The sequence below is a fragment of the Adiantum capillus-veneris genome, chromosome 18 (assembly GCF_014529385.1).
Source record: "Adiantum capillus-veneris isolate H3 chromosome 18, ASM1452938v2, whole genome shotgun sequence".
Taxonomy (NCBI): domain Eukaryota; kingdom Viridiplantae; phylum Streptophyta; class Polypodiopsida; order Polypodiales; family Pteridaceae; genus Adiantum; species Adiantum capillus-veneris.
The window spans coordinates 156,554,066-156,580,095 of NC_140948.1; the positions used below are offsets into that span (position 1 = coordinate 156,554,066).

A 26,030-nucleotide genomic window follows, 5' to 3' on the forward strand; every position below is an offset into this window, starting at 1 on the left:
AAGGGCGTCTAGAATGTTTTGTAGGAATTGATGTAGTTCCACCTTCTATGGATACAAGCTCTATTGAGGATGTTGCAAGTTCTAAAAGATTTTTTGTTGCAAGGTTGTTATTAGAGTCATTTTGCCTATGGCAGAGCAATCTCATTGGAATGTAAGAGATGCGTAGGCTTATGTACTGATTTCATTATATGTGAAGCGCACTATTACTCCTCACATTCACTCAAAAAAATTAGTACTTTGTGATACTCTAGCTAGTCTTTATGCAAGTCGCAATGAGGCAAAAATTACATTGTTGCATAAAGAGCTGGAGTTGAAGATTATGCAAGAGGAAGATGACATGGATGCTTTCCTTTCTAGTATCAAGGATGTCAATGAGAAACTCATTTCTACAAGTGAAATTATATCTAATAGTTCAATTGTATAAATTGTTCTCGATGCATTACCAGAATCTTACTAGACTTTTGCTAGTACTTAGAGACTTATAATCCAAGGAAACCCTCAAGCTATCAAGCTTGATACATTGTGTGCATTGTTGTTATAGGAGTCACTTTCAAGAAAGAACAGAGCTAAACAGCATGCACTTGGACACGCTTTTGTTGTTGCTCAAAGAGAAAGTGGTAACCATAATGTTCTTCTATGATTAGCATGTCACTTGTATCGAGTGCTTGTGGTGGCAGCAATTCGTCTAGGAATTCTGGTGAAAAAGTCAAAAAGAAGATATGTTGTCATTATTGCAAGGCTAATGATCACCTGATCAAGAAATGTCCTAAGTTGAAGACCAAGAGACAAGATCTTCTACCATGCAGCTATTCCAGAATCTTTTGTAAATGGAGATTGTGATGTTGATGTAGATACAAAATGGACATTTAGTGCAGTTTCCTTATGATCCTTTTGTCCATGAGGCATGTATGTCAATTGTTGTAGAGTTACATGTTTGGTACTTTGATAGTAGTACTACAAAGCCCATTACTTGGCATCATGACTTGTTTACATCTCTTGAAGCTCTCCCTCACAAGAATACGGTCACTTGTGTCAACAATGCCTCTTATCCGATCAAGGAGTTGCAAAAACTGTGTTAACTGATGCGAATAACAAATTCTTTCACAGTTGTTGATGCACTTTATATACGAGGGAATCAAAAGAACCTTTTTTTTTGTATCCGCACTTGCAAGACTTGGTCTTTTTGTCAAATTTGTGGGTGACAGATGTATAGTTGATGATCTTAATTTTGGTGATAAAATCAATAGATTTGGCACTTTGTATCGTGGGTCATATAATCTCACTTCAAATGATACGTGTGGGTAGAATTTTGCAAATGCACTTGTGGATTCAAAGGCTATTTCAAATGTAAAATTTTGGCATGCACGTTTTGGGCATTTGAATTTTTCCAATTTTATGCGTTTGTAGAAATCCGATATGGTTACTTCTTTCACGCCTCTCGAAGCATATTCTACATATGTTTGTGAAGGTTGTATCTTGGGTAAGTTGAAGTGTTCAAAGTTTCCAAAGGTAAGGGCTACTTGTGCATGGTGATGTTTGTGGGCCTATGCAAACTCCATCCTTGGGTAATTACCTATATTTTGTGACTTTCATTGATTATCAATCCAAGCATGCATGGGTGTATCTACTAACAGTTGAGTCCAAGGTGTTCATGTGCTTCAAGAAATTTCTAGTTATGATTGCAAATGTCTCAAAATGTACTATGGACACTCTCCACTCAGATCAAGGCAGGGAGTACATGTCTCATGAGTTTAATGCATTTTTGGCTAGTTGTTGGGTAAAACAACAAGACAGTATACACCTCAGCAAAATAGTGTTGCTGAGAGAAAAAACATGTCACTTACGGAGATGGCACGATGTATGGTTAAGCGTCAAGCTTTACCACATTCATTTTGGCTTGAGACTATCATGTGTGCTACCTACTATGTACTTAACACGTGTCCTACTAAAGCTTTGCATTATAAGACTCCTTATAAAGCATGGCATGATAAGAAGACATCTATTGATCACATGCATGTTTTGGGTTCTTTCGCTTATGCTTTGGTACCAAAAAACAAGTGCAAAAATGGATGGTAAAGCTCTCAAATGCATTTTTGTTAGTTGCAGTCTCAGTGGTACTTGGGTTGTTTTTTATTCCAAGGGGGAATCATTGTCACCAGATTTGTGTGCTTTTTCGGAATCAGATTCGGCTGGTTGTTATGACACAGTGTCCACAAGTGGTTTATGTTTCATGCTTGGATGTTCGTGCATATCATGGTTGAGCAAGATGCAACCTACTATGCCCACTTCCAATTGTGCACTAAGTACATGATAGTCTTCACAACTTGGTTGAGTGTGTATGACTCAGACACCTTATGGCTGATTCGTGTGTTGGACAAGACATTTCCACCATCATCTACATTGATAGTCATAGCACATTGGCAATTGCGGGAAATCCAATTTTTCATGCTCACACGAAGCACATTAAGGTGCATTATGTCAGGAAAGACTCTCAGTAGGAGAGATCAACTTGGCTTATGTGCCAACACAGGATAACCTTGCAAATCTATTCACAAAGGCAATGCGTCATGAGAAGTTCAAAGCTTTCCACAAAGATTTGGGCTTTCTTCCCTTTGTAAATTGATCATGTCCTTATGGCATGGCACTTAAGGACTATCGGGCCACTTTTTCCCTCACTAATAGGTTTTTTACCTATATATTGTATATAGGTCCATTCTAGGGCTATCTTATCTTTCTATTTTTGCACTAAGCCATATGTTCTCTATTGTGTGCCTAGAGCTTCTTCATCGTCTCCAAGTTGTGTCTACGTCCGTGCCACCGTAATTCCAGCATTGGTGTCTTCTCCCTTGTCTCAAAGATTGAGAGAAAAAAAAGAAGCTTCACTCTCTACCTTTGCTAAGCCTACATATCCTTTGTGTGCATGTGAGGGTTGTTTGAGCTTGGTGCAAAGGCATAGAGACTAGGTTTGGTTTGGCAACATGCTTAAGGATGCATAGATGGGCAGATTGGTTGTATACTATGGTAGAGGGGCCAGTAAGGGTACGTCTAAATTGGGGAGCTTCAATCTCCTCCTAGCTCAATTTTGTCGCGCTCAGCAGCTCATTTTAATCGCCTTATCATAAGCTTTCAACATAATTAATTTGGGGTCGGTTGGGTTTGAGAGCCAATAGTTACGACACCGTTTTTGAAATCACGTGTATTAAAAATCAGCATGAATAAGGACACCAACCAAGGCCAAAAGAGGTAAAATGCAGCCACGAAGTCTTAGAGCCCATGCTTGACCAATGGGCAGGCGTTAATTCGAATGAGCTAACAGTTTCAACGCCACTTTTTTGTGCTCCTACAGGTTGTTGAATGTAATATAATAAGGGGTTCGTTTGTCCTTTCTCTGGGGGGGCGTAACACAAATGGCCCTCTACCCTATTGAAGACTGCAAAAACTTGATCTCGATACAACCAATTGAGGACCGGTGTATAAACCTCTCATTTTCAGTCTATAAGCTAATCATTCTACACCCCTTTAGGAACCCTAGTAGTGGAAGAGCCTAGTTGGAATTTGAGATTAACAATTGTAGATCCACAAAGAATAGACACAATCATAAGTTAGATCTTAAGGAAGGTCTTCGACTTATTCTTAGTAGAAATCACCTCTAAGCTATGCATAGGCATAATGCCATCATCTATGATATCTTAGGTGAAAGAGTCGATTGAGCTTAAAAAGTAGTTCATCATCTCCTTAGATTTTGTCTCCATGTATTCTTCTATTAAAGGCTTCATTCTAAATGAATAAAGTATTTCCCTCTCCATGTATTTTCCTATTAAAGGCTTCATGTGTTCTATTTGCAATTTGCAAGTCGTGCAACCCTATTCTCTCTCTATGCTCTCCATCTCTCACTCTCTCTCTATACCCATTATAGCCTTAGTCTCAATGATCTTTACTTCTCGAGTGCATGAATATCGTTTTACTAAAACAGATCTTGCTATAGCACCCACTAACGACAACATGATGGGCTTCCTTTCACTTAGCACTTGCCACTTGCATAGTTAAGGACGACTTAAGCTCGTTTCATATGAGTTAATGTTATCAAACCTCAATTTATTTTATTATTTTTCCAGTAAAACGTAGGGAAAAATAACTTTAAATGCAAGCCTTGGATACAATCAGAACAATCATAAATAGAAGGATTTCTTGCATTCTAAGGGTTCCAACATGCAAGTTTGGTTGTTAGGGACTTCATTATGATGTCTTTGTTTTGCCGTTCATGATTGACATCTAGCCATTGTCTCTACAGTGTCCACATTACTTGTCGTTAACATATAATTTCCTTTGAAAGGATTGTTGAAAGGACGAGAGTAATGTGCATGCTAATCTCCACCCAACCATGCTATCTTATAGCCTTCCCCTAATGTACACATTGTCCCGTCGTACCGGTGGCCTTGCCCGTAGGACCCGTGTCCTTACATTACCCCCCCTTTTCCCTTGGAGAATCGTTTTCGTCCTCGAAAACGAACGTAGGAAAACGTTTCTTAAGTGCGGAGACATTTTCCCATGTAGAACCTTCTTTAGGTCTATCTAGCCATTTTACCAACACCTGTCGTCTGACATGATGTCTGGTGCGAAGCTCGTGACAATCCAAAATCTTTTCGAGTTCATGAGAGATGCTTGGCAGTTTGATAAGGTCAACTAACACACCTGTGTCAATGACATTATCATTTTGTCCTAACTGTTTTAGTAAACGGCTAACATGAAAAACAGGATGAGCTCGTGAGTGCTCGGGAAGAGCTAACTTATAGGCCACTTGACCTATATGTTTAAGAATGAAAAACGGTCCACAATAACGTGGTGAAAGTATAGCAACTTTTCCCGTCTTCAAACTTTCTGAATGCTCCGGAACTTTGAGGAAAACATTGTCTCCTTCTTCGAAAGTAGCAAGATGACGATGCTCATCTGCGTACTTCTTATATCGATCTTGAGCTTGCTTAACATTCTGTCGAGCAACTCGAAGCATATCAATATGGTCTTTGAGAAAATCCTTTGCTTGTTGTATCTTCTCCTTAGCCAACCCCACTGTAATGGGTGATCTAGGTTGAAAGCTATATAAAAGCATAAATGGACTAAAGCCTGTAGTCACATGCTTTGAACTATTATAAGAAAATTTCAATATAGGCAAGTAGTCTTCCCAATTGGTTTCCTTCTTGCTAGCGTAAGCATATCCTCTAGCACTTAATTAACTCGTTCGGTTTGACCATCTGTTTTTGGATGATCAGCCGAACTAAGATTAAGTGTAGTTTCCAACTTTTGAAACACAGCTCTCCAGAAGTGATTATCAAACTTTCGATCTATGTCACTAATAATACTAGTTGGAAGACCGTAGAGTCTATATATATGCTAAGCAAATAGCCATGCTAATTCCGGTGTCTTAACCATAGTCTTAGTTCCGTTGTACATATAAGAGGTGCAGATGGTATATTTTTCTTACCAAGCAAAAGCACATGTTTACCATTGGCCTTAAAGGACAGGGAGTTGTGTTCATAATTAGTATGCAATGTAATTCCTAAACCATGCAGCCACTCTCGTCCTAAAACTACATCAATACGGTCCATATTCATAACTTGAAAGTCAAGGGTCATCGTATGATCATGAACAATAAGCTCAACCTCTTGAACTACCGCATCCAATACTTCTTTATCATTTTCAGACATGTGTTCTACCACATACTTGTGAGAGAAGAGAGTCTGTGTAAGCTCCAATTTTGACTAGCTTATAGTTCAGGAAGTTATAAGTTGCACCATCATCCACTAAAATACGAACATGTTGTCCGTTAATCATGCCATGCATGCGAATCAACTCATGGGGGCCAAACCTGTCATGGAGTGATCCGCGGTTTATATCCTTCTTGTTATCCTTTCACACCTATCTTTATATCCAGGGTGTGTCTCAACTTATAAATATCACTCCATTTGTGTAAGAACGTATTAACCGCATCCTTGTTGCGATTACGCTTTTCACCGTGAAACTCGGGAATGGTGATATTCTTAAGCAATGCAATGCTACCTTCTGCATCTTCTGAAGCACTTGTCTCTTGGACTCCTTGAGTCGTGCAAACTTGGGTTCCTTGATCCATGCCAACTGGAGCTCCTTGAGCCGTCTGTGAGTTCATAAATTTCACAAGTAGCTCAGTAAGATTTGTAACATTTGCATTTAGTACAGAGAGGTTGCGTTCAAGTACACTTTAGCGATTTTTCAAAGTCTTGAAATCCGCCATATCTACAAGGCCATGATCTTCTAGATCATCATCATCATGCATATTAAGGTCGGTAGCACTCCTGATGTACGTGCTCAAAATCAAAAGTGTGTGTAGGTGGAACATCCTCATTGGCCATGGTAAACACACTAATCTAGAGAGAGAGAGAGAGAGAGAAATGTCAATTTGTACCTTGTAAAGCTTGGTCTTTGTGTTTTTTATGCTTGGTGACTTTAGCGTTGCATACGAACCTCGCCCTGCGAAAATTGTAACGCTTCACGTGTCGTTCGTCGTGAGAACACCTTGTTGATTCTTCACAAAAACGATGAGTTTTTGTGAAGGTTGTTCACTTTAAAGCTTCCTCCTTGATAAAAAAAGAATTTTTGGAAGAAAACTAGTCTTTCTCTAAGAGGTAAAAAGAAAGGGTGAAACTACTTCCTTGAAGTTTGTAGCTTTCCTTTCCTTCTAACTTTCTTTGTCAACTTAAGTATGTTATCTTTCCTTGTTATGCTATCTTTTCTACTTATGCACAACAAAGCTCAATAGCTTGGATGGTAGATTGTAGGCCTCTTACCCTCATGGGGTGGGTTCAACCCTCCGTCATGCAAGGGTTTAGAGCATGTTCCTACGCGCGCAGCCAATGGAGCCTCGATGCCCACCTTAGTCGTGCACTATGGAGGGCATAGGTGGGGCGGCTGCAGTCGTTGTCCTTGATTATCTCCGCGTGATGCGCACAGGACTCTGTGCCTACCTTCTTTCTGTTGCACTACGGGGGCGTCGTCGTCCCTACCTGCAGATCGTGGGAGAGAGGATGCGCGTCGCATGCACATGCAACCTGCTTTTTTCCTTTCCCAAGAATAGCTTGGATATCAGTGAAAGAACGCGAGTAATGCGTGTGAAAGTGTCCACCCAACCATGCTATCTTATAATCTCCCCCTTGACGTACACAATGTCCGACCGTCCCAATGGCCTTGCCTATAGGACCTGTATCCTTACAATTGCCTTTATTATCAATGGGTTATTGTGTATACACATGCTACTACCATAAAATCATGCAATTGCTATCATGAATGTGGTTTCACCCTCCCTCCTTTTTACTTCACATTGATAAGATGGCAAATGCTTTCCAAGATGATCTTCCAAATTAGTTCCGAGAGGACGAGGAGCTCACTTTATGTTTTGATTCTGGACAAGGGCCTTATTCATGCACACTTCTATTGGTCCTATTTTCCCACAAGAGATGGGAGCATGAGAAGCAAAATATATAGCTTCCATAGAAAAAAGGGATGGTTAAAAAGCCACGTAAGTTGTGTTTGTTTGACACCTTGAAATCGCACTTACATTTACCATATAGAGGCCGACAATATAGACCACCATGATAGATCATGTCATATGTAAAATGGCTAAAGATTCATGAGGAGATTTGCAATGTCTTGGATTTCAAGGGCGATCAAGCCTAGCACTTTCAACTCTTCATAATAATGGTAGGACTACCCTTTGGAAGAAAATTGTGCCCTCAAGGCTCGCCTTAAACTTGAGGCACGATTTACTCGATGGTAGATCCCACCACCGAAAAGGGGAAGCAAGTTGAAGCAAAGGTGCACTCGGCCACACACATCACCAAGGAGATTGACACTAAGATACTTGCCATCTTACAAGGATGTCGGCTACAAGAATCCCTTGGCCTCAATGTCAAGATTAGGATACTTCCCTCACCATGGCGCACCGATGAGGACACCCTTGAAGAAGCCATCTCCAAGCTCAACAATATTCGTCAACCAGTTAACATAAAGCCCGAAACTATCTCGTGGACAACGACATAGACAGGTGCCACCTAAGCACTGTATCCTCGCCTTCAAGGACAAAGACAAGCGGATGTCGTTGCTACGTCGATCGCGCCTTCTCAAGGGACAAAATCTTTGGATCACCGAAGAATTAACTACCAATCAACTGAAGGCTAAAACAGGCGAGCTCAAGAAGATGTGTGAAGCCCGCAAACAAGGAAAATGGGCAATCTATCGAGGCGGTAAAGCCGTCATCCAAGAGTTTCAAACTCCCAAACCGGCCTCCCCCGCATCCCACCCCTCTTAGTTTTAGTTTTTGTTCTTTTCTTTCTTCCTAGCCAATGGACCCTCAATCCTTAACCAACATGTACCTACTACCTCCACTTAAAAGCAGCGTCGTAATGTTTTGTTTTTTGGTCCAATAGATCATATGTGACCTCCGTGGACGATAATTCTCTCTCTCTCTCTCTCCAAGAGAAAAACCAAAAAAACCTATACATGCATACCTCCCTTGACATTAAAGACGACCCGAGAGCTTGTCGCACTTGGTAAGGCAAATTACACACCATCCAGACACTTAATTAAAATGACAACTAGAGAGTAATCAACACCCCCGTCCTATCTTTATCTGAAATAATATATATACACGAAAAGTCGATTCAAATTAACAAACAGGATGGCCCCCCTCCTCTTTGACAATTCTGATATCCCACCACCCTCCACCAATGCCTGTGTCATCCCTCACAACTCAAAATCCTACCACCCTTTCCACCTGGATTCACTCTGTTGGCCTAATACCAATAAAACAGGTCCAGAAACGCGCACAGAACATCCATTAAAGATTGAAATTTGTGCAAATGGCTAAAGAAAGCGCATCATTTTCAGACAAGAATAGGCTAAAACATACGACCTAACCACAAAGCTGGAACAAACAGAATCTATGGAGGAGCAAAGCCAACAAAACTGAAACATGTTGAAGCCAAAACTTAAAACCCAAGTAACTGTTGTGCTTGTGGTTATTAAAGAACACATGTCCGAGTATATACTCTCTTCATACAATAAATTAATCACTAAACTTTGTGAGATCGAAAAAATTGACCTAAAGTAAACATGGAACAAGTTTGCTTACTATGGCTATCCTGACAAGAACTGTATACAATAGAGACAGCCGAAGGGCTATGGCCTCCCAACTAACATTTAAAGCCATGGCAGATGGAAAGCCAGATGATGAGGATGAGGAGAACAATAATGCCGAGGACTACCAGTTTCACTTTCATGTTCTGTAGCCACATATTTCTTCTAAGCTGCTTGCCCTGCTTCTGAAAGTTATCCGCCTGAAAACACAAAGTATTAGTCTGATACTAGGAAACTGCTATCAATACAAACCGCTTTGCCAATGAGGGTTAAGTTCAAAAGGGTTGAAACCAGACAAGAAAGAAACTAAGCATACATGGCAAAAGCATTCCTATTTATCAAAATAAACGTGATTCTAAAGCGAAGTTTAGCTGCAATATAGAAAGGAACACTATGAACATAACCATCACATGACAACGACCATTGAGACTAACAAGATTGACAGAGGATTTCTCTAATATGGAATTGAATTTTTAAGCTACATTGCATTGTTATGCTACACAAGCAAGAAAAAAGAAACACGTGTGTATTTCACCTCAAATCCCCCTCACTTGCAAGACTGACCTGGAAACGAAGATTCTCCGACTTGTCGACCAGCAGCTCAATTTTTTCTCCCCTGTCCAGAACCTGCAACAAACAGATTCAACAAGACATGTTTGTTGAAGATAGTAAGCCAGACGCATACAATGTCCAGATTTGCATTAATTCAAAAGCTGAACTTTGAAGAATCTTATCTTCAACTAACCTTCTCAATATTCTCCATCATGATGCCCTTCACTTCTGAGACTTGGGCCTTAACTTTAGCAAGCTTGTTCATCTCGTCAGGGTGATCAACACAATATTGCATGTGGTCCTTCAACTTGGGTCTAAAACAAGACACCAAATCAACATACAGCTAAGCTGTTGAAAACAATCCCAGGTTTTCTGAGAATAAATTACAAGGACTTACACACCCAAATTCTCTATCCAGACTATGTGCGACTGCGGTGTCTGCCTTCCCACCACCAAATCTGCGCTTGAAGTCCTCCTTGACACGTTCCAGAAAAGCAAAAGGTAACTGTCTCCCAATGGCCTCATCAGCAACAACCATGTAAGCTACATAAGAATACATAAGCAGAAAAAGTGAGAACGAGCAGGGGAACCTTCCAAATACAATATCCAGCAAAAGATTCAAGCTCTCAAAACCTTGTGATTACAACACGATGACATAACAACAATGGAATTTCACAAAAGTGTCTAATTTATGCTTAAGCCTAGGTATCAACAATACACTGTAATTCACAAATATTCCCTCATCTTGGGTGGACAAAAAGGCAAACAAGATGGAACAATGGATTTGAGCAAAACTGAGGCAAGATCAAGGAGATGCATAGAATTTTGCAACCCCCAGACACGCATTGATAGGCCCCCAGCCCCACCCCCACCCCCTCCTTTTCACCCAAAAGGCACGCAGAGGCCCATTGCAGTTCAGAGAAAAAGTAGCTCACTGATTCTTTGCCCCATGCCTAAGCATCCATGGGTGCTATCCAAGGTAAGGTAGGTAGATACCTTAAATACGATACATAAAGTACGAATCAAAGCTTTGTACGGTATAGAACAACTTTGAACCAAAAAATATGTTAAGTACTGAACAAGATTTATGTTTAACAGGTATGTGTATCTTTGTGAATTTGTGTGTGTGTATAATGCACGCTTACTAATCAGAGATTCCAATACGATTGTCAAGCTTTTATAGCATTCAATTTAGAAGCCGCAAGTTTCTTGCAACATTTAGAAGTCAAGCAATTGAAGTAAAAACAAGTACGCTAGTAATGGATGACCAACGTGGTGCGGATCAAACTTAACGTATGGATCGATAAATCCGCGGAACTTATGCAGCCTTGATCCTTGGAAACAATACATACTGTTGACTCTTGTAGCCACAATGAAAAATTTGTTGATCGTCCTCTACGAAACGAGAAGCGCCTCTCCTTTGCGTAACTCAAATTTTTACTGCAGATCACCAAACTCATACATTATACTAGCACCAGTCGTACCTGTATGTGCCCAAAGATCCATCAACATGTTCAAGACTATGTCTTGCATTGCTCTTGGATGATATGCACCACGATAGGGAGATTGACATCCATCACTATGGATAAGTGGAGCAATATGTGCTTGAATCGGATTGAACACCTATTTGATGATTTGTTTGGATCATTGATTGAACTTGTCTACACTCGTTTGATCCTATTTGAATTTGTTTGAACTCGCAAGAAACCGTTTGAATGTGTTAGACTTTGTTTGAAATTGTTTGGACGTGTTGAGCTTGTTGAGACATGCTTTGAGCGATTTAGACCCGTGTTACACAGTTTATTGAACTGTCCTAAATGCTTTGTGAAATCAGTCTTTTTTCGACCCAACTGAGATGCAATTGTGGTTGAGTGGTGTAGGTTTGGCTGAGCTGTTCGTGTCATCCTAGGACCCGTTTCAATGGTTGGATGCCATCCCAAGACCCCTTATAATGGTGACATTTTAGTCTCAACTTAGTCAAAAGTCATCGCGGGACGGATGAATGCCGTCCCAAGAACCCTTATGATGGTGACATTTTAGTCTCGGCTTAATGGTCAGAAGTCACAGTTTTGACAATTGGATGCCATCCGAGGAGCTCTTTTGGCAATCCCACTTTCAACCCTCTTTAACAGTAGGATGACATCCAAGGACCCGTTTGACGGTTATGCCGAACGAGATGATGTCCCAAGACCCGTTCTACACATTTTGTATGACAATAAGTGACTGTCAGATGCAGCGGAATTGAAAAGGTGAAGATCTAGGTTTTACACTTCCACAAATCCTTTCCTTTCTTTCCTTGCGTTAGTGATTCCTTTTAGCTTGAATGGTGGTTCCTTTTACCTTTCCTTGGAGAGATGGAATGAGAGAATGCAATAGAGATATGTTGTAAGGTGCAACGGATTGAATGATGAACTTTGCTCAAGATGAGTGCTCCGAACTGTGCTCAAGGTTCCTTTTTCTTAGAGAAGGGAGAGCCTTCCGTGCTTTAATGAGAGAGTGCAAGTGATCACAAACAAAGTGAATAGACATTGTGCGTGAAGGTGCTGAGACTAAGAGATAGAGAGAGAAGAGAATACGACACCGGGATGTTGTAAAACCCTCCTCCGAAGGCCCCACTCTCGATGGCGAGAGTGGTCTACTATTGATTGCACAACCGGTACAAGACTTTGACGCAATCTTGAGAACTATGACGCAATGTGCGATTAGGATGAAGTCGACGGGGCCAACCTGACTCTATCTTCTGTTGAAAATGGTGCTGAAGAAAAAACGTTGAAGTATGGGCTGGTTCTATCGCGATGGAACTGCAAAGCGCTGGATGTCCAGCTGCTCCAAAAACGCTAGGGCTGAATTCTGCTGCTGGGGGAAATCTACTAACGCTAGGGCTGATCTACTATCGTAAAGTGATTCTGCTGTGTTTGCTAATGCCGAAGCTGCTCTGCAATGCAAAAACTCCAAGGCTGATCTGTCTTGCAAAAACGCTAGCTTTGATGCTGTATTGCAAAAATGCTAGGCCATGTTGTTGGGGGTCCTACTGAGAAGGTGTCTGTTGAGCAAGTGCTCCTGCTACCTCTTCTGCCAGAAAGTGCTAGCGCTAGGTTTCTATATATATAAACTTTTGAAATTTCCCCTACCTACTTCCCAACAAAAGTCACTTAAAAATAATAAGTGAGAAATGTCAAAAATAGGGAAAATAGGTCTATGCACTGTAAAAATGTTCCTGATGGGTTCTGATGGAAATCTGATGATCATGATGTGTGCAACCAGAGGATATGCATCTACTCTAAGTGTCTGGACATGCACGGTCTGCGAATAGACTCACAAAAGTGCGAGATCACTTCCTATTCTAGACTGACTTGACTGAACTGAACCCTTGTCATGTTGTAGCTTGTCCACGGACACATAGGGTTGGATGTGTCACGTGACATCCCCTCCTTTTCAAAGCGAGGTATTGGTACCAAACTATATGGCGTCAAGGGAGATCACCAATAACATCCGGAATTCTGGAAAGGACTCTTCACCGGCCCACTCTAATGCATGGATCATGCGATACTTGAACTTCATAAAGGTCTGCAATGCTTGCTTCTTTGGGCCGCGCCGAAAGCGACACAGTCTTCTGTAGCTCCTTTAATGCTTCAACTTGGTCTATGGACGTAGGTCCACCTTCTTCAAGAATCTCCAAGGCTGAAAATTCTTGAAACCACTTCCAACACAAAAACATAAACATACCCATTCCATGTAAAGTGAGTGGAAAAATACTATTCCTTCGAAAAAACTGTGCATGCAATGTAGATGAACAAAGAGACGGAGTGCCAATCCGTTCACCACACACACGCAAACAATGAGATCGAATCTTATGTTTCTAATCTAAATCAATCAACTGTGGCAAAACGCAATGGAAATGCCTATGCTTGATGCTCAATCCTTCTTGTGCTCTTTCTAAGACTGTGTCGAGCCAAGGAAGAGACATGCAATGTGAATTCCTTGAATGCAAACATTTCATCTTTTCATGAATCAGCCGTGCTCATCCATGAGTGAAACGTGCTCAACGTACAATATGTCATGCCTAGGAAAAGGGATCACATAAAGACGCTGACTGAAATACACAAAACGATCACGGATGAAACACTCGTACAATGCGTGTTGACTAATCATTCGAACACATAATACTTCCTGTGAGGGTTCTTCAGAGCTAAACTCGAGAGCCAAGATCGGGTCTTCATGATCAATTAAATCTGCAATGAGGTTAGCTGCACTAGACAAAGTATCAACTAAACCATCATACTGGTGAACAATCACATCATCTTCTTGCAAATCATCATGTTAGGAGTGGCAAAGAAGAGTTTTCCTCACCAGGAGGTTTTTCCGACCCTTCCCCGTCTACGCCAAAGATTGCACAAATCTCTACAATGCTTTGGACTTGCTGATGATGTCGACGACGACGAGACGGGGACTTAAAACTGAAAACGCTACTGGCTGAAATCTGCAAATCTTTATCTGCTGAAATCTGACTCTATGTTGATGACGACGATGCGACGACGACGACGCGCTCAGAACGTAGATGCTGAAATCTGCGTTTTCCGGGCTGAAACTGCAAACTTCGATGGATTTGACCGTGCGACAAGGATCTGCTGAGGGAAGGTGAGATTTGCGAGATTTGGGGTTTGTTCTGTGGAGTGTCTATGCTGAAAACTGAAAACGCTGGTCTTCTTGTTGGTTCTGTCGCGAAAATCTGCAAAAACACTGAGGTGCCTGCAGCTCCAAAAACGCTAGGGCTGATTTGGTCTTTCTGTGGAAAATTTGCTAACGCTAGGGCTGATCTGCTGTCGTGAAGTGGTTGTGTTGTGTCTCCTAATGCCGAAGCTGCTTTGCAATGCAAAAACGCCAAGGCTGATTTGTCTTGCAAAAAAGCTAGCTTTGATGCTGTGTTGCAAAAACGCTAGGCCATGCTGGTGGGGGTCCTGCTGAGAAGGTGTCTGTTGAGCAAGTGCTCCTGCTGCCTCTTCTGCCAGAAAGTGCTAGCGCTAGGTTTCTATATATACAAACTTACAAAATTTGCCCTACCTACTTCCCAAAAAAAGTCACTTAAAAATAATAAGTAAAAAATGTCAAAAATAGGAAAAATAGGCCTATGCACTGTAAAAATGCTCCTAATGGGTTCTGATGGAAATCTGATGATCATGTTGTGTGCAACCAGAGGATATGCATCTACTCTAAGTGTCTCGACATGCACGGTCTGCGAACAAACTCATTAAAGTGCCATATCACTTCCTATTATTCTAGATTGACTTGACTGAACTGAACCCTTGTCATGCTGTAGCTTGTCCACGGACACATAGGGTTGCATGTGTCACGGGACATATGTAGAGGGAAAGAGGAAGAGAGAGAAGAGGAGAACGACACCTGATGGGGTCCCAACCAACCCTCTCAAGGGGCCTCCACACCGTTGCCGATGTGGTATTTGCTTTAGATTGCGTAAATGGAATGTACACACAATGAAATACCTCAAGTGCAGACTCTGTTGACTTGAATGATGACAATCACTTTGGTAACTCCTCAAGACGAGGCACCTCCGGGGCTGATTTGATGCACCTTTGGCTCCTTCTCGACGTGGGATTGCGGATGGCCACCAAGGGGCTGATTTCCACTCCCGCTATGAGAGAAATGAAGGGCTGAAAATGCAGATCTCGACAATGCCGATGATGGACAGCAATGGAGCACTCACAAGGGGTAACGTTAGCATATCTTACACCACCGCGACGGCACCAGGCTGAAAACTGAAAACGCTGGCCTGATCTACTGCAAACTGCTAGCGCTAGGGCTGATCCGGCTTGGAACTGCAAAATGCCAAGTCTTAAAACGCTGGCCTGATTTGTTGCAGAAAACGCTGGACTGATCTGCAGTCTTATGCTAGCGCTTGGTGAATATATGGAAACGCTAGCCTTCTGAATCCCTTTATAAGTGAGATTTGCAAGTTATAAACTTATTAAGGCTTAGATGCTGTCCACCAGACCCAACAAAATAAATCAATAAATTGATTTATTAGAAATTGAGTCGAGGAGTTTGGGTGAAACTATCGCATGTCTGCCCACCCATGAATCTGACCAACGCAAGGAATGGCTCCTTGGATTCCTCTACTCTAACATAGAACTACATGCACGTCATGCCAAATGCTCACCGTAATGTAATAACATCTGTCAAAACGCGTATACAAACCATTTATGCAAGAGGGTTCCAAAACTGGAAAACCTAATCTAATGGACTTGTGCGGACATGCAAGTCTTGCGACCAAGCTCACAAAATTGTCGGTACTAATCCTCCTAGGATTCTAGACACTCCTATCTAGGAAGAAGGGAAAAACTGGCTCTAGAAGTTGAAGCATGTCCACATGGCACACAGAGCCATGTGCACGTGACAGTGACTATTTATGTATACAATATTTTGCATAACCTACCTATATCCATGTTATGTGGTTTGCATCCTAACTATACCAGCCTTTACAAATGACAATCTAAGGCACAATATCATGAGGTAAGTTGTCAAGAACCTAATAAAGCAATACTAATAAAGTATGGTGTACATACAAGGATGAACTACAAGGGAAATTGTACACATTCTATGAATACCCGTGCAAAGATGTGTAACACTTTCTAGTTTATAGAACAATCTAGAAGCTCCTTAAACAAGCCAATGGTATGTTTTTGATACTAGACAATTTGCTACCCATTTCATTTAGAATATCTTGCAAGGATGAGTGCATTTGTTCATATGCAACGGAATTTTGAAGAGGGTAGAATTGAGTAATTACACTTTCATAACCCTTTGTTCTCTCCTTGCGTTATTGATGGTTCCTTTAAGATACTAGTCAGAGAGATGAGGTAGAGATGTAGAGAGAGAGACAGAAGAAGAAGAAGATGCACTGGTGGGGGTCCAAACCAACCATCGCAAGGGCCCTCCATGATATTACCGATGTGGTTTTTCCTTCAAATTGTGCAAGTAGAATGTAAAGAGATGCAATACCTTTAGACCACTCAACCAAGTTTAATGTGGGGTTGATGATCCAAAGACATTACAAGAGGTGATACGCTCGGCTCAACTCCAAGCGTAATAGACTTGGACACTCCAAGCCGAAAATCTACCACAACACACATGAGAAAACAAAAAAGGAGAGATGACACGACACGGCGAAGTTCCGCGCCCAAAGAGACTAGCCCCAAAGACTAGCACCCCTTTCGGTATTTCTTTATTATTAATGCTTCAAAAAGTACAACGTTCGAGGATCCTCTTCTCAAGTGCTACCAAGCTAATCTGCCTGAGACTGAGGCCATGGCAATGAATTTATAGGCCCTAGGCCTTCCAAAAGCAACGTACACAAAAAGCTTAAAGTCTAAAAGCATCTTGGCCCCAAAAGCTAGCGCCAGAGCTGTGAGCGCGATTTGCGGAAATCCGTACAGCTACCACATCAACAACACAAATTGTGGAGGTCCGTACGACAATGCCACGTCGTCGTCACGCAATTTTTTTATCCTTGTCTCCTAGGCCCCATCAGATAGGGTCCCATAAGTTGGTAGGATCTGAACTTTAAAAATAGGCCACTCGCTAAGACTTGAAAGTTGGTAAAACTTCTTCTGCATCTTTTCCTACGGATTTGACCCCTCTGTCCATAGTCCGTCCTTTAGGTCATGCCATATCATCACTTTCTGACATACCCCCCTTGAAAGAATTGTGATTGCCCCCAATTACGCCTGCAAAAACAAACATAGGACAAAAACTAGTTCAGTAGACACTAACTCTAAGTACCGACGTACTAGATGACACATATCCAGTACTTGCACAAAGACGACAATCACTAAACATTCACATCACATTAACATCACTATCCCCGTCGAGATCTTAGATGAAAATCATGATCACTGTAACATATTTAGCAATCACATCCAGACCGCACAAATCTCTAGCATATATCTTGATTCAGTAAATCTTGTTACTATCATATCCACATCACCCCTTATGTGAACAAGCCTGAAATGCTACAGTCATTTCGTCTTTCAAACATGTTCTCAAACACTTCACACATGAGAGAGCACATATAACAGATTCATGTTAGGAATTCCCATTTCAAAGTGCTTCTTTTCATAAAACCATACAGCAGAATATTGTCAGCCTCTCAGTATCCCTCAGTGACTTTATTCTGTCTACGTAATTTATGACAAAGGAGCAGAGTAACTCCCCTCTTGTGCAATCCACACCGCACCAAATTCATCCTACTGATCATCGATAACTCTTGGAATAGTCGGTGCTAGACCAAAAGTTTTAAGGTAAAGCTCTAGAATCCGACAAGTATCTGCTAGGTCCTCCTCCTCCATCCATTTACACATCTCCATGCTTCTACTATGCTATGTGTGTGTGTGTGTATGTGTGTGTGTGTCAAAGGTGGCAGCAGTAAATGCAATGAAGACAAGAACTTGCTCGTGATCCAGTTGGTACCTCGACTCCGGTCTAGAACACTTGCAATGGCAAACACATGAACAAGGCACAACTGTGGAGAAGAGAGATCGCTGAGGTAGAATGAGACAGGACATCTTTGAAAGAGACAGAGAGAGAGAGAGAGAGAGAGAGAGAGAGAGAGATCTGGGAAAGGCTCTCCATGCTGATAACAATATATTCATACAAGTGACCAAGGGTGGTCCGGCACAAAATGTAAGGTGCAGCAGAAGTGAATGTTGAACTTTGCTCAAGATGAGTGCTCCGAACTGTGCTCAAGGGTTCCTTTTACTTACGGAAGGGAGAGCCTTTCGTTCCTTTAGTGAGAGAGTGCACTGGACACAAACAAAGTGAATGGACACTGTGAATGAAAGTCCATGAGTCTGAGAGATAGAGAGAAGAATACGACACCAGAATGTTGTCAAACCCTCCTCCGAAGACCCCACTCTCTATGGCGAGAGCAGATCTCTACAATGCTTGAACTTGCCGACGATGTCAACGACGATGAGGATGACCACGAGACGGGCTGAAATCTGAGAATGCTAATGGCTGAAATCTGCAAATCTTTATCTACTGAATTCTGACTCTATGTCGGTGATGATGTCGATGACGACGATGAGACGATGACGCGTTGAGAACGCAGATGCTGAAATCTGCGTTTTCCGGCTGAATCTACAAACTTCGGGGGATCTAACCGTGCGGCGAGGATTTGTTGCGGGAAGGTGAGATCTCCGAGGTTCGGGACTTGTTCTACGATGAGTCTATGCTGAAAACTGAAAACGTTGGTGTATGGGCTGGGTCCTGTCGCGATGGAACTGCAAAGCGCTGGATGTCCTGTTGCTCCAAAAACGCTAGAGCTGAATTCTGCTGCTGGGGGAAATCTACTAACGCTAGGGCTGATCTGCGGTCGTGAAGTGGTTCTGCTATGTCTACTAATGCTGAAGATGCTCTGCAATGCAAAAACGCCAAGGCTGATCTGTCTTGCAAAAACGCTAGCTTTGATGCTGTGTTGCAAAACGCTAGGCCATGCTGTTGGAGGTCCTGCTGAGAAGGTGCCTGTTGAGCAAGAGCTCCGGCTGCCTCTTCTGCCAGAAAATGCTAGCGCTAGGTTTTCTTATATACAACTTAGTAAATTTACCCTACCTAGTTCCCAACAAAAGTCACTTAAAAATAATAAGTGAAAAATATCAAAAATAGAGAAAATAGGTCTATGCACTATAAAAATGCTCCTGATGAGATCTGATAGGAATCTGATGGTCATGCTGTGTGCAACAAGAGGATATGCATCTAATCTAAGTGTCTGGACATGCACGGCCTGCGAACAGACTCACAAAGGTGCCAAATCACTTCCTATTCTAGACTGACTTGACTGAACTGAACCCTTGTCATGCTGTAGCTTGTCCACGAACACATAGGGTTGGATGTATCACGTGATATCTCCTCCTTTTCAAAGTGAGGTACTAGTACCGAACTGTATGGCGTCGAGGGAGATAGCCAATAGCATAAGGAATCCTGGAAAGGACTCTTCGCCAGCCCACTCTGATGTGTGGGTCGTGCGGTAGCTTGTCCACGGACACATAGGGTTGAATGTGTCACGTGACATCTCCTCCTTTTCAAATTGAGGTACTAGTACCGAACTGTATGGCGTCGAGGGAGATCGCCAATAGCATAAGGAATCCTGGAAAGGCCTCTTCGCCAGCCCACTCTGATGTGTGGGTCGTGCGGTACTTGAACTTCATAAAGGTCTACAACGCTTGCTTCTTTGGGCCGCGCCGAAAGCGACACAAAGTCTGTTGTGGCTTCTTCAATGCTTCAACTTCGTCTAGAGCCATGCTTCTTCCTTCTTCAAGAATCTCCATGGCTGAAAAATCCTGAAACCACTTCTAACACAAAAAAATGAACCTACCCATTCCATGTAAAGTGAGTAGAGAAATACTATTCCTTCGAAAAAACTGTGCATGCTGAACAAAGCGACGGAGTATCAAACCGTTCATCGAACACATGCAAACAATGGGATCGAATCTTGACTTTTTTATCTAAATCAATCAACTGTGGCAAATCATAATGGAAATGCCAATGCTTGATGCTCAATCCTTCTTGTGCTCTTTCGGAAACTGTGTCATGCCAAGGAAGAGACATGGAATGTGACTTCCTTGAATGCAAACAATTTAGCTTTTCATGAGTAATCTGCATACATCCGTGCTCATTCATGAGAGAATCGTGCTCAACGTACAATATGTCATGCCTAAGAAAAGGGATCACATAATGACGGTGACTAAAATACAGGAAAGCATCACGAATGAAACACTCGTACAATGCGTACTGACTAATCACTCGAACACATAATACTTTCTCTGGGGGTTCTTTGGACCTAGGCTCGAGAGCTAAGATCGTTTCTTCCTGATTGATTGGATCTTCTTATGGAGGTTCTTTGGACCTAGACTCGAGAGCCAAGATCAGTTCTTCCTGAGGGGGTTCTTTGGACCTCGACTCGAGAGCCAAGATCGGTGCTTCGTGATTAGCTTCACTAGAGAAAGTATCAACTAACACATCATCCTTGTGAACAATCACATCATCTTCATGCAAATCATCATGCTTGTCGTTATCATGCAATTCATCATGCTTGTCATTATCATTCAAATCATCATGCTTATCATTGTCATTCAAATCACCATGCTTATTATAATCATGCAAATCCTGTGTGTCATGCTTTGGAGAAGAAGAGACGGAGAGAGCCTCCTTTTCCCGAATCTCTTGCATCTGTGCCTGCACTTGAGAAAAGAGTCGCAACATCTCTTTCATGTGTCGATCGTTATTGCTTCTCTTGCTTTGTTCTCGCGATCAAATTCTGCTTCTCTTGCTTTGTTCTCACAATCAAATTTGGATTGTCTTTCCAAGCTTGCTTGCTCGTGCTCACGCTCTATAGCTGCCATTCTTTCTACTTTTCTTGCTTTGTGTTCTAACTCCCTGTCCATCATCCTCTTGCCGAAAGCCTCCATAGGAGTTAGTGCAATCCTTGTCGTAGATGGGGAAGGGGGAGGGTCAGAAAAACCTCCTGGTGGGGAAAATTCTTCTTCGCCTCTCTCATGCTCATCACCTCCAAACGAAGTATCCATTCCGCTTCAAGTGATGACCATCCACTGAAGTCTTGGGTTCTTGTGGGTTCTTGTGGTCTTGGGTTCTTAAGTTCACGAGGAACTTGGGTTCTTGTGGATCTTGGGTTCTTGAGGGTCTTGAGGTTCTTGGGGGTCTTGAGGTTCTTCTTTAGCTTGCAATTTGTGCTAGAGAAGGATCTTCTCTTCACCCGGGTTCTGCTCTTTGCCACAGGCGCACCCCTTGACGGCCTTGCGCTCACACCAAGGTTGCTTTTTCCCACCTCACGTCGAGTGGCCGGCCGCTAAGTGCACAGTCCGCTCTCAATGAGTGAAAATAGAAACAAGGAGAGGCTGGACAAGCCCTTGTTTCTTGGGTTTCCTATCACTCTTCAAAAACACGATTAGGAATCGACATGCCCAAGAGGACTCAGGGTTACGTGCCACCGCAACAAGCAAAAACAATCCTTGTGGTTCTTTCCTTGAGTGATATAGGACACCGCCAAAGCTCTGATACCAATGTAAGGTGCGGCGGAAGTGAATGTTGAACTTTGCTCGAGATGAGTGCTCCAAACTGTGCTCAAGGGTTCCTCTTACTTACGGAACGGAGAGCCTTCCGTTCCTTTAGTGAGAGAGTGCAATGGACACAAACAAAGTGAATGGACACTGTGAATGAAAGTGCATGAGTCTGAGAGATAAGAGAGAGAAGAATACGACACCAAAATGTTGTCAAACCCTCCTCTAAAGGCCCCACTCTCTATGGCGAGAGGGGTCTATTATCGATTGCACAAATCTCTACAATGCTTGGACTTGCCGAGGATGTCGATGATGATGAGGACGACGACGAAACGGACTGAAATCTGAGAATGCTAATGGCTGAAATCTGCAAATCTTTATCTGTTGAATTCTAACTTTATGTCGGTGACGATGTCGATGACGACGATGCAACGACGACGCACTGAAAACGCAGATGCTGAAATCTGCGTTTTCCGGCTGAATCTAGAAACTTCGCAGGATCTAATCGTGCGGCGAGGATCTGTTGCGGGAAGGTGAGATCTCTGAGGTTCGGGACTTGTTCTACGATGAGTCTATGCTGAAAACTGAAAACGCTGGTGTATGGGCTGGGTCCTGTCGCGATGGAACTGCAAAGCGCTTAATGTCCTGTTGCTCCAAAAACGCTAGAGCTGAATTCTACTGCTGGGGGAAATCTACTAACGCTAGGGCTGATCTGCTGTCGTGAAGTGGTTCTGTTGTGTCTGCTAATGCCGAAGCTGCTCTGCAATGCAAAAACGCCAAGGCTGATCTGTCTTGCAAAAACGCTAGCTTTGATGTTGTGTTGCAAAACGCTACGCCGTGCTGTTGGAGGTCCTGCTGAGAAGGTGCCTGTTAAGCAAGAGCTCCCGCTGCCTCTTCTGCCAGAAAGTGCTAGCGCTAGGTTTTCTTATATACAAACTTTGTAAGTTTGCCCTACCTAGTTCCCAACAAAAGTCACTTAAAAATAATAAGTGAAAAATGTCAAAAATAGGGAATATAGGTCTATGCACTGTAAAAATGCTCCTGATGAGATCTGATGGGAATCTGATGGTCATGCTGTGTTCAACCAGAGGATATGCATCTTATGTAAGTGTCTCGACATGCACGGTCTGCGAACAGACTCACAAAGGTGTCAGATCACTTCCTATTCTAGACTGACTTCACTGAACTGAACCCTTGTCATGTTGTAGCTTGTCCACGGACACATAGGGTTGGATGTGTCACGTGACACAGAACTAACATGCCTATGGATAGACCTAAGGCACACACAACTACGACTGCTACTGACACTGCCAATTGCTCCTGCACACATACCACTGACGCGGTCTCATCATGGGTTGCCATAGCCTCCTGTGGAACCGAGGCTCTTGCGGGATCTCCACCTAGTAAGAAAACTGATTGAGGAGAAGAAGGGAACATGTCTCGTGTAGAGAGCATGGAACTTCCTCTCCGGTGTGTGCACCTCTGTTGTGGTGCTCTGCATCATAGTGGTCACATCCTCTCTGTATAGATGCTATGGAAGGAGGAACGCTAGGGAAATGCCCCTGTTGCCCATCACCTGCCTGACAGTGCGGTCCTACTCACTGTGGAAAAAAACGCTAGAGTTGGGAGCAACCAGCAAAAACACTAGGCATGCTGCCTCCCCATCCGCCTCCTAGGGCTTCCCAAAGGGAGCACCCTGCACCACAAGGCATGTGCACTGCTCATCTCTCCTCGTGCCTTGCCCACACCTATATACCAACCCACATTCAGGTCGGCCAGCTATCCACACCAGCCCCCACGACCTAGAAAATCAGAGAGAATAGGGAAAATGGGCACCGAAGGATATGTAAACAGAGGGAAAAATATTGAAATATCCCGAGCCTGCAAGAGACTAATGGCCATAGAACTCAGCCAAAACCCAAGGCTAAACATAGCTAAAAACAACCCTCATGAGCGCGAAGCAGTGTCTACAAGTGAAAGAGCACGAGGAGAAGTGCACGGCTTGTGCCTTGGAGAGGGGCGACTGCTTGCAGAGAAGGGGGCGCTAGGGAACGAAGATAGCAGACAGAGCACTACACGCTAGTTGAGGGGAATAAGTGAGTGAGCCAAAATTGTGCTCACATTCCCTTTATTAAAAGTATAGGACCAATTTTAAAGTTAGTGGCCAAGTTCAATGTGAACTTGGCCAAAGGTTAATAACCTTTAAAACTATACACAAAAGGGGGCCATTTGGACCTTTAACCCAACAACCTCCCACTTAAAGGCATAAATGGCACCTTTAAGCTACGTGACTCCCACCATCTGCATGCATAGCTAATGTTGTGCTTTGGGTAAGCACTTAGTGAGAGCATCTGCTGGATTTTGTGATGTATGGACCTTCACCAATGTAATAAGGCCATCCTCAAGCACTTCTCGAATGAAGTGGTACCGCACATCAATATGCTTTGTGCGCGCATAAAACATGGCATTCTTTGCCAGACATATGGCACTCTGGCTATCACAACCAAGCATAGGTGCCTTGTCAGGCAAACCAAACTCGCTGCATAGACGTGCTAACCAAATGGCTTCTTTGGAAGCCTCAATGGCTGAAATATATTCAGCCTCTGTAGTAGACAATGCAACGATCTTTTGCAATCTAGAACACCATGAAACAGCACCTCCTGCAAGAGTAAACACATAGCCACTTGTGGATTTCCGTGTATCCACATCACCAGCCATGTCAAAGTCACAAAATCCCTTCAACTCCAATGGTCCTTTACCATAGCAGAGGCATTTGTTTTTAGTCCCTTTCAAGTACCTCATAATGGACTTCACTGCATCCCAAATGCAACCTGCCTCGATTAGCCATAAACCGGCTCACAACTCCCACTGCATGGGCTATGTCAAGCCTAGTAGCAACCATAGCATACATAAGTGAACCACAAGCTGAAGCGTAAGGCACACTTTGCATGTCATTGGCTTCTTCCTTTGACTTGGGGCAATCATCCTTTGAGATTTTGACATATGGTTGTAATGGCACACTAAGAGACTTTGCTTCAGCCATGTTAAATCTGTCCAGTACCTTTTCAATGTACTTTTCTTGCGACAAATACAATATGCGCTGGTCCCTTTGCCTTGTAACACGCACTCCAAGTATATGTTCAACTGCCCCAAGGTCTTTCATTGAAAATGCAGATTTCAGCTGCCCTTTAAGAGCATCAACAGTGCTTCTTTTCTTTGCAGCTATCAACATATCATCCACATAGAGCACCAGAATGATAGGGCTGCCATCCTCATCACGTTTGGTATACAAACAATGGTCTGCACGGCTTCTTTTGTAACCATGTTTAAGCATGAAGCGGTCAAACTTCTTGTACCATCGTCTACATGATTGTTTCAGCCCATACAAGCTTCTGTTGAGCATACATACCAAATGTTCCCTGCCAGGAATAACAAAACCCTCAAATTGCTTCATGTAAAGCTCTTCCTCCACATCACCATGCAAGAAAGCCGTATGTACATTCATTTGGTCCATTTCCAAATCAAGAGCAGCCACTATGGCAAACAATACACGCAAAGTGGTCATCTTCACAACAGGAGAGAACACTTCCTAAAAGTCTATGCCCTTGGTTTGAACATATCCCTTTGCAACTAGCCTTGCCTTATACTTTGGTTTTGCATCAACAGTCTTGATTTTATACACCCATTTGTTAGGAATAGCCTTCCTTCCTTTGGGCAATTCCACCAAATCCCAAGAATGATTCGCATGCAAAGCTTTAATCTCTTCCTGCATAGCAAGCTCCCGCTTGTCGCTGTGCTCACATGTCTTTGCCTCTTTATACGTAAGAGGCTCTCCCTCATCTGTCAACGTAATGTAATGGAAAGAGGGATCATATCTACTCACGGGCCGTCTTCGACGAGTAGACCGCCTCACCCAATGATCCACATTATCCGGCAATGGGTTTACATCAGGTGGCATGAGAAAATCATCAACAATGGGCTGCTGTACACCATTTTCAGCATTGTTTCGTGGCTGCAAATGCCCTTCAGGAGCCTCAATTGTTGGGTTAAAGGCCCAAATGGCCCCCTTTGTGTATAGTTTTAAAGGTTATTAACCTTTGGCCAAGTTTACATTGAACTTGGCCACTAACTTTACATTGGTCCTATACATTTTAATAAAGGGAATGTGAGTCAATTTTTACTCACTAACTTATTCTCCTCATATCGTGTAGCGCTCCTGCTCTCTCT

At 42.7% G+C, this 26,030-nt stretch overlaps 1 protein-coding gene across 1 annotated transcript in view; it reads right to left on the bottom strand.

The window, feature by feature from the left end:
* Positions 1-9,014: 9,014 nt before the first annotated feature.
* Positions 9,015-26,030, bottom strand: part of LOC147436691 (vesicle-associated membrane protein 721-like) — a 45,053-nt gene continuing 28,037 nt past the window's right edge. Inside the window, exons 2-5 of the mRNA XM_086489509.1 lie at positions 10,116-10,257; positions 9,908-10,028; positions 9,727-9,789; positions 9,015-9,362 (exon numbers count right to left, since the gene is read on the bottom strand). Coding sequence (XP_086345635.1) covers positions 9,219-9,362; positions 9,727-9,789; positions 9,908-10,028; positions 10,116-10,257 — 470 coding nt within the window. The 3' untranslated portion in view covers positions 9,015-9,218. The remainder of the gene's footprint in view (positions 9,363-9,726; positions 9,790-9,907; positions 10,029-10,115; positions 10,258-26,030) is intronic.